The 9492-nt window shown below is 43.6% G+C and overlaps 1 protein-coding gene across 2 annotated transcripts; it reads right to left on the reverse strand.

The window, feature by feature from the left end:
- Positions 1 to 1142: 1142 nt before the first annotated feature.
- Positions 1143 to 4906, reverse strand: LOC123138909 (TVP38/TMEM64 family membrane protein slr0305). 2 transcript variants are annotated; one of them, XM_044558757.1, is made up of 5 exons: positions 4613 to 4906; positions 3243 to 3516; positions 2263 to 2499; positions 1953 to 2170; positions 1143 to 1613 (listed from the first exon to the last, which is right to left on the reverse strand). In XM_044558757.1, the coding sequence occupies exons 1-5, from the start codon at positions 4657 to 4659 to the stop codon at positions 1364 to 1366; spliced, it is 1026 nt and encodes a 341-aa protein (XP_044414692.1). In that variant the 5' UTR covers positions 4660 to 4906; the 3' UTR covers positions 1143 to 1363. The 2 variants fall into 2 exon arrangements, with proteins under 2 accessions (XP_044414692.1, XP_044414694.1); XM_044558759.1 differs by lacking the exon at positions 4613 to 4906 and adding an exon at positions 4282 to 4546.
- Positions 4907 to 9492: the final 4586 nt, after the last annotated feature.

Below are 9492 nucleotides of genomic sequence, written 5' to 3' on the forward strand. Positions count from 1 at the left end.
TTTTGCAATCTTTACTTTCCAATCTATAAACCAAAAATACAAAAAAATATTTATTTTACCGTTTATCTATCTCTATCCGATCTCACTTTTGCAAGTAACCGTGAAGGGATTGACAACCCCTTTATCGCGTTGGGTGTAAGTTGTTGATTGTTTGCGCAGGTATTCGGTGACTTGTGCATTGTCTCCTACTGGATTGATACCTTGCTTCTCAAACTGAGAAAAATACTTGCGCTACTTTGCTGCATCACCCTTTCCTTGAAGGAAAAAACCAACGCAAACTCAAGAGGTAGCAGTTGTATTCTTGCTAATGCTTGCCTTCGGTAGTTGGTCTCGTCGTTACCTTGTTGAACGTGTTTCTCCTTATTGATGTGGTAGTCTTCGATGGTTGGTCTTGACAACCAAGATGAAAATCCTTATCTTGGAAGACATTATCTCCTTGCTGATATGTTGGCGAACTTGCGCCTTTAACTTTGTAGTTGGTTTCATCGTTACCTTTGTTAAATGTGTTGTCTCCTTATTGATGTGGTAGCCTTCGATGGTTGGTCTTAGCAACTGAGATGAAAATCATTGCCTTGGAAGGCATCGTCTTCTTGCTGATATTGTTGGCCTTCAGTACTTGGTCTCGGTAACCAAAATGAAAATTCTTGTCGTGATCGTCTTTGTTTGGACGTGGCAACGAAGGCGTGAGGGTGCTTACTCGTTTTAGAGGCGTTGTTGCGAAATAAGTCAACTTAATCATAGATATTTATTTCAGTGCCGTAAAACATCTTGCATTTGTTTATAGGAGTATATTTAATAAGTACATAATTGATAAAAATAATTGTATGCATCAAAGGCCAGGGTTTCATCTCCTTTTTGAAAATAATAATCAGAAGGTGTTTCTTAACGAGGATTGAATCATGGAATCCCGCAGAGCGCACAAAGCTTAGACACGCACTATGCACATCTGAAACAGTGTGCCAAGGCAAACTCTGACGCACTGCCATACGGAACAACTAAATATACAAAAATACATGCACCTCAAGAGAAGGCCAAATTTCCAGTCGCCAACAAGGCCAAAATACATGTTGGGTGATTAACCACATGAAACTAATCAAGTACTCCCTCCGTTCACTTCTATAAGTCATTTCAGACAACTGAAATTGAGTTGCAAATCCTCCGTTCACTTTTATAAGTCATTTCAGACAACTGAAATTGAGTTGTTTTACACGTCTACAATGCCTTGTAAAAGTGAACAGAGGGAGTAGTAAAACCATACATATATTTATCTAGTTAGACAGGTGCATCCACCTGCTGTCAGAGCCTAGCTACCTATTTTTCTTTGGTGAATTGAATGAATACAGACATCATACGACATGTAAAGCTACAGGATATGCACGTCCTGATGGCCATTTTTTAGTGCAGTCACCCCAGCAGAGCCAGCAGCAGGTTGGTGGTCCTCTGAGATATCATCTGGGCTCTTTATGTTGTTTAGCGACTTCTTGGCGTAAACTGTGAAGGCGACCGTGAGGGCAGCGGCAGCGACGAACGAGATTACGCTGTAGATTATCTCCACTGTAGTCAACTTATGCTTGCCATACTTCACATCGGCCAACGTACGTATCAACCGCCCGCTGCATAGGCATTAAGCAAGATCAGTAAGTCATCACTACTTTGAGAGATGTCTCTGTTTGGGTTACTACAGTCTAGCTTAAATCAGCAGCAAGAAAACTCCTGCTTATCAAGAGCAGAAATGTATAGATTATATGACGCTTGTCTACCAAATACTGCACGCTCTACTGGAAAAGAATTGGTTAACGATCGGCAATCCATGTACTATTTTGTTATATAAGGGCATTAATCAGATGACAGATGCACAATAAACCTAGATGCATGGCCTCAATAGTCATGACAAAATGATGCAGCGGAATTTAGTAAATCCATAATCTGTAATGCGGATATCCCGTATATACCTATAGATATAGATGAATGCCTCAGGCGTCATTCCGGCAACTGAACCACATACATAAGGGCTGAACTTGATTTCTGTCACGGCCACGGCATAGTTAAAAATCGAGTATGGAAACGGTGAGACTCTGAATAGCGCAACCACTCGAAACTGGTGGAACCAACTCCCTTCGCCAGCAAGCTTTATCAGAGCTATCTGCTGAGGCCATCTCTTTAACCATGCCTGCATTGAAAAAAAGGAATAGAAAACAGAGAAGAAGATATTAAGACACAGCTCCTCAGGTAGAGAAAAGATGCAAGTCTGAAAAATCTTACATGTAGTCGCTCGCGGAACAATGAGCCGATCCAATATGCTCCAACCATGCCAAGAGTAGTCCCAACAATAATAATCACGAAACCCCAGCCATAACCGAAGATCATCCCTGCTAACCACATAGAAGGTCCAGAGGGGACTAAAATGAGTGGGAAGAGAGCCAAAGATGCGACGAGGACAAGAGCCAATACTGGACGACCAAAGGCAGTTGCTTCCCATTTCATGATTGGAAAAAGAACCTGCAAGTAACAAACACAAGAAAATACATACATACATATTAGCGTAGACGTTCTGTTTCAACAACCCAACTCAAAATCTTCTTCATAAAAAAGAGAGAGAATAAGATCAAAGAGAACACATGCACAACATTGCTCAAAAACATGACACAATTGGTATTTACATATATACAACTAAAATTTCTCTCAAAGTTCAGTATGCCACATATGCATTCACTAAACAAATAGCATTCTAATTATATGAACCAACCAGAATATTCATGTCAATGGCGTAACAGTAATTCCTAACAATTACAAGCTGAACACTGAACATATGCTTGAGACCTAAGCAGATGTGACAAAAGGAAACATATAACAGACATGTTCGACAAAAACCAAAAGTATTAAGTTGAATGCCTCACTGGTGCTAGTTCAAGTATATTGAAGGACAACCAAACAAAAAAAATGAGCAGTGTGATAACGACTTCAAGCATTATGATTGTCCCATGGAATTTTATAGATGCATGCCACCTCAAAGTTCCTGATTATTATATTAAAAAAACCTATGGACCAATACAGACCAAGCAAAAGATCACAGCCCAAAATGGCCAACTACCGAAGAGTCAACCAACAAGCCAACATCAGTTGGTTCTGAAATGCATTTTGTGAAATTCAGTGAAAGGTAACCAGAAGAATGGAAGTCTACTGACATTCCAGTGGGCTGCCTAAAATTACCCTGTAAGGAAGAGATTTTATTTTGCACCCACCTTCTCAAAGGCAAAGGGGGCTCCAAATTTCACAAAGATATAAGTTGCCATTGTAAGAAGGAAGCAGACAAGCAGAGCTGTCATCCACCAACTGAAGTGACTTGACTTGGGTTGCTGAGGTAAAATTTCTGTGTTGTTGTCAGCCGTTGCATGTTGAGCTGGCGTCATCAGCATCGCGTATTCGTCGTCCTTTATGTTTTGCTCAGAATGCTCAATTCTATTGCATGACACCACAGCTGAAGAGCTTGGCGTGCTAGCAACCGTCTCACCAGCTCTGTTTACAAGCCAGGAAATATTATCAAATAAACGTACTGATGCTGCCCACGAATGTAGAGATGTTATTAATTCGTGTCATAGATGTAAGGTTAAGGTTGACATGTGACAGATCCTTATCTAAATTAGAGTCGCACAGGCCCAACTCCCTGTTATTTCCTTAAACCAACAATCGGGGTTACAGCTTATTCACCCACATATTACTGAACTCAAAATGCACTGGTTTGGTTAGCATGGTGCAGTGTGAGTCATGATAGTTAAAAGCAGCATGGATGGATGTAACATGCTAGTGCAAGTAAGATTCCCAAATTGGATACAGCATTAAACTATTATCACAGAAAAACGTTGAGTAATGCGACACATGTTATCCTAGTGAAATTAGGATTGGAGATATGTGCTCCAAAATGAATCCTAGGCTCTTGTTATACCTTTGAAACCATGATATGATATTTGGCCACAGGGAAGCAACAGTCGAAAGGAAAATAAAATTAGATAATCTGAGACTCATAAGTTGCCTCAATAATAATGATTCTTAAATCTCAGCCACCTTTCGAAACCCTTGGATCAACATCCATCCCAAATCCCTCCCAACCTCACCCCACACATCAAACTAAAAAGTGCAGATAGATATACGTTTGCTAAAATTGCATACTTGCAATACTAGAATGTCTGTCCATGAGATATACAAACAAGCAATTTTGAAGGAGACCGTGATTTACTGAAACTTTAGACAAGCGAGAACGAAGAGGAAAAGGATAACATTAACCAGGCTGGCCATCTAGCCGGCGTCGCCGTCCAGGACGAGCACGGCGATGAGGTCGGGGACAAGGGATCCGCGGGGGCGGAAGGGGGGACGGCCTAGAGGCCCCGGCGCCACCGGCGAGGAGAGGAGCGGCGGCTTTATTGTGGCGGCCTCGAGGGCTAGGTTTTCGCCTCGACGATTGGCATACATCGCCGAGCACCGAATTTCCAAAAATAGCTCCGCTCCACAGATAAAAACAACAAACATGGCGAAATCCGAGCAGGAAAAGTAATACTAATACTGTAAAAGAAACAGAAACTGCATGCGGTGGCTCGGGAGGACGAGGCGCTGCTACCTGGGCGCCTCCCCGGGCTCGATGTCCAGAGGGAGGACACGTGCCATGTCCGAGGCTTTGCTTCTTCCTTCCCCTCTCCGTTGGGTCTCCTCCGGGAGCTCGCGGCGGAGGAGCGGAGGAGGGAGAGAACCAGAACAAGTGGGCCGGCCCGTCCGGCGCTGCGGGTAGCTCACCGGCGGCGGAAGGTCTGATATGATGGATAGATTCGGGGGCGTTGGTTGGTTGGTGGCCGGCCGGTTTGCTTCAAACCAAAGCCAAGCATATCCGCGGTCGACTCTTTCTATTGTGCTTTTCTATCCACGGTGCTCGTGGCAACACCGCACCGGTGAACGAGTTCCGGTCGTGTCTTGGGTGTGACTTTCTTTCGTCTCTAGAAGTTTTCTTTTCTACACAATTCTAGGGTGTCTTGGGCTGCGGAATTTTTTCATGGTCATAAAGATCACAAAGCTCAAAATATATTTTTGCGTGTAGCTCAAAATACAAGTTATGTAAGGACCGACATCACGTGCTGTTGATCATGCGAGGAGGCGGTATTGGAATTCTTATTTCTTATGCCAGATCAAGATTTAGCGATAGTGGGTTATCAAAATGCATGTGAATTGATCGCTATTATAGCTTCGTGTTTATGGTAGGACAGGCGTAAACTGATTCATGAAGGAAAGTTTCAAGATGCACACCAAACTTCTATGGGAGCCCGAGCTATAACAACAAATTATGTTAATGCATATTCCGCTAAGGCTACTAGTAAAACACGTGGATGGAGTAGAACTCCTATGAGTTTTGTTAAGCTGAATGTAGATGCCTCTTTCAATCATGATTTGCTTACGGGCACAGTTAGGGCTATTCTCAGAGATGATAAAGAAAGATTCATTGTTGGTGGAAATTGAAGGATTGATTGGTGTGCTGATATTTTAATAACATAAGCTTTGGCTCCAAGATTCAGCCTATCCCTTGCACAAAAGGCGGGATGCAATCGTCTTGTCGTTAACTCTGACAATATGAAGGTGATTGACACAATGAAGAATGAAGGACATTCGGCGGGAGCGGCGGCAACAGTGTTCGATGATTTCTATTTCATAGCTTGTGATATTTGTTGGAAATATGTGCAATTTACCAAATGATTTTATTAACAGAAATACTAGGTAAAGCATGTCTAATATAGTAGAGATAAAACAAGTCATGCGATCTGACAGAGAGAAGGTAAATAGTTTCTGCATATATGAATCGTAGCCTAGCATATCTATAGCAGACAGTAGAGCTAGTTGCATATTGAAAGTAGAACCTAGCATATATAGGGCAAGTACTAGTACGAGAAACTGTGGCAGGACATCCAATAGAAAGAAGAACACATACGGGACAGCAGCAACAGTAGCACTGGACTTGGGGTCGGTGTCCTCGCCAGCCATGTCGTCGAGGAGGTTGTCAACGTCGGGGAAGAAGTCGTCGTCGGGGAAGTAGTCGTCGGAGTCCGGGGCGTCCTTGACGAAGGATTCAATCAGTAGTCGCGCAGAACGCTCCCCAAAAACCTTATCACCCTTCTCCCATACAGGACTCAAAGAGGTGCGGTTTCGGAGGCCTACTGTCCTGACCTGTGGTGCACGCCGCAAGCCGGGATGGGAAAGATTGTAGCAGCAGCACGGTGCTCAGGAACTCTGTGGCGAGAGGAAGAGGATCTTCAGGTGTGTCTCTCTGGAGAGGAGCGACCTCTCTTATATAGGCACAGGAGAAGGACGCGAACAGGCTGCAACGGAAGGTGAAGCAACGGAGGAAGATGAAGCGAACAGGCAGCACGCGAAGAGGTGCGCCGTTCGTATCCAGTCTCCACTACAGCAAAACATTTCAGCTCCCGTGTAACCGTTCGTATACCCGTCGTGCGTGGCAAAAATTTAGACATCGGCTCGGCTCATTCCCGCAACCCGCGGCGCGGCGCGTCACGTCGCGTCGCGTCATGGCGAGGCAGGCGACGGAGGAGGAGCGTGCGTGGATGTCCCTCTTGTTTTTATGCTCATACATGTGGAGAAAGAGCCTCCCTTATAAAGAGGTCTAACTCCCTCTAAACTAGCAATGTGGGACTAAACTTTAGTTCCACCTCTTGCCTTGCACGAATGGGCTGCGTGGGCCTCTAGGATTTATTAGGAATTTCTGAAACTGCTATTGGGCTGGCCCAAAATAGACAAAATTCCAGCAATCCCCCACCAGATCCCAGAGGCACACAAAATTTGTCTTTGGTTCCAAAACACTATTTTATAGACCGGTACTGCAGTGGAGACTGTTAAGTTGAACTTCCACTAGTAAGCAACTTGAATAGTGGACTGGGCCTTGAACTGCAAGTTTTCTGCGAATCTAGCTTGACACAAAGCCTTGACCGATACATGGCTGTCGTGGGTCTTCCCCGCGGGCGGAGCTTATGCGTCATACTTCGAGACCTTTCATGAGTTTACTAGAGAGAACCCTACTCTCATAGATTGCGATATTTAACAATCAGACTCATATAGGTGCGTTCTTCAAAAGATGTTCTACAGGACAACATCTCTGCTTCAATGAGCCACTTAGAACACATTAAGATATACATCAACCTGCCATGCAGATTAGGAGAGTATTGCATCTTCATGGAGTGGTTTTTTTAACAGTAAGGGTACTCTCCTCCCAGTTGACCAACAGCTTGTCTTCCACATCTAATTCACGGGATCTCCGATCACAAAGAATAGGTTACTACTGTGAACAACTCATATCGTGGGTCTCATACCCATCTCCCTCGATGCATTATCTATCACATTACGTGATAGACCCTTAGTAAAAGGATCTGCCAGATTTTTAGATGTTTGGATATAATCCAATGCAATAACTCCGGAGTTTTTCATTTTTCTGACAGATTTTAACCTTCTCTGAACGTGTCTCGATGACTTCATGTTATCCTTTGAGCTGCTCACTTTCGTGATCATAGTTTGATTGTCATAGTTCATAAGGATACCCGGTACAGGTTTCTCAACAACCAGCAAGTCATTCAAGAGCCGGCGAAGCCAATCTGCTTCGACCGTAGTTGTATCTAGTGCTGTGAGTTCTGCTTCCATTGTTGACCTCGTTAAGATGGTCTGCTTGCAAGACTTCCAAGAAACAGCGCCACCTCCATGAGTGAATACATATCCGCTCGTGGCCTTTATCTCATCAACATCTGAGATCCAGTTTGAGTCACTATACCCTTCAAGCACCTTTGGATGCCCAGTGTAGTGAATTCCATAATTCGCAGTGCCTTTCAAATAACGCAAAACTCTCTCTAGAGCTTTCCAATGCACATCTTCTGGTTTTGAGACAAACCGGCTCAGCTTGCTAACAACAAAAGAGATGTCAGGTCTTGTAGCACTGGCTAAGTACATAAGCGAGCCAATAATCTAAGAATATTTCAATTGGTCTCTAGCAATTCTTTGATTCTTTCGAAGCAACACACTAGCATCATATGGTGTTGGAGAGGGCTTGCAGTCACTGTAGCCAAAGCGACTCAAGATCTTTTCCACATAGTGAGATTGAAGCAATGTAATCCCACCATCATCGTCTCTCAACAACTTGATGTTCAGAATGACATCAGCCACTCCTAAATCCTTCATCTCAAAACAGTGAGATAGGAAATCCTTGACTTCCTTAATAACATTCAGATTCGTTCCGAAAATCAGTATGTCATCAACATACAAGCAAAGCATAACTCCCTCGCCCCCACCATGGAGATAGTACACACATTTGTCAGCTTCGTTCACAACAAAGCCTGCGGCTGTTAAGGTTCTTTCAAACTTCTCATGCCACTGTTTGGGTGCTTGCTTGAGTCCATAAAAAGACTTCAGCAACTTGCACACTTTTCCTTCCTAACCATCTATTACAAACCCATCTGGTTGATTCATATAAATTTCCTCGTCCAATTTTCCATTTAGAAAAGCAGTCTTAACATCCATTTGATGAACGAGAAGACCATGTGAGGCAACTAGTGAAAGTAGAACTCGAATAGTGGTCAATCGAGCCACAGGTGAGTAAGTTTCAAAGAAGTCTTCACCTTCCTTTTGGGTATAACCCTTAGCCACGAGCCGAGCCTTGTACTTTTCAATAGTACCATCAGGCCTAAGCTTCTTCTTGAATACCCATTTGCACCCTATAGGTTTGCACCCATAAGGATGATCAGTTATCTCCCAACTTTCATTCGCCAAGATGGAATCCATCTTGATACAAACTGCTTCCTTCCAGTAGTCAGCATCTTCAGATGCATAGGCCTCTGAAATAGAACTGGGAGTGTCATCTATGAGATACACAAGAAAATCATCACCAAATGACTTTGCAATCCTCTGTCTCTTACTCCTAGTAGCAACTTCATTGTTCTCGTCCACAGGACTTTCAAAGTGTTCCATCGAAATGGCAGGTTCAGTAATTGTAACTGGTTCCTGATTCGATGAACTAGGCATCTTGTCGGTGTCAAAACCGGCGGATCTCGGGTAGGGGGTCCCGAACTGTGCGTCTAGGCGGATGGTAACAGGAGACAAGGGACACGATGTGATAGAGGCGGAGGTGTCCCAATCTTTCGATGAGATGATAACTATAGATTTGGTGGAGACGACTTTCACGATCCGACTACAAACGTGCACGACATTGCGCCTTAGCAATCGCTAAACCAATCTCCTGAGGTTATTGACCACGCCGGAGCACGATCAACCTGACCACGAAGGTCTATTCCTGCAAGCAATCGAAGAACAAGCAAGAATATGATAAAAGCAATCTGAATATAGCGAATATGTATGTATGAAGTATTTATAAAGGTGGGGATCCATAAGCGGTCTTGGTCTGGTCGTTGGACACAAACGAAGTACACGAAGTTGCAATGGCTAACTTTTAACTAAACAAAT

Source organism: Triticum aestivum, chromosome 6B, assembly GCF_018294505.1.
Source record: "Triticum aestivum cultivar Chinese Spring chromosome 6B, IWGSC CS RefSeq v2.1, whole genome shotgun sequence".
Taxonomy (NCBI): Eukaryota; Viridiplantae; Streptophyta; class Magnoliopsida; order Poales; family Poaceae; genus Triticum; species Triticum aestivum.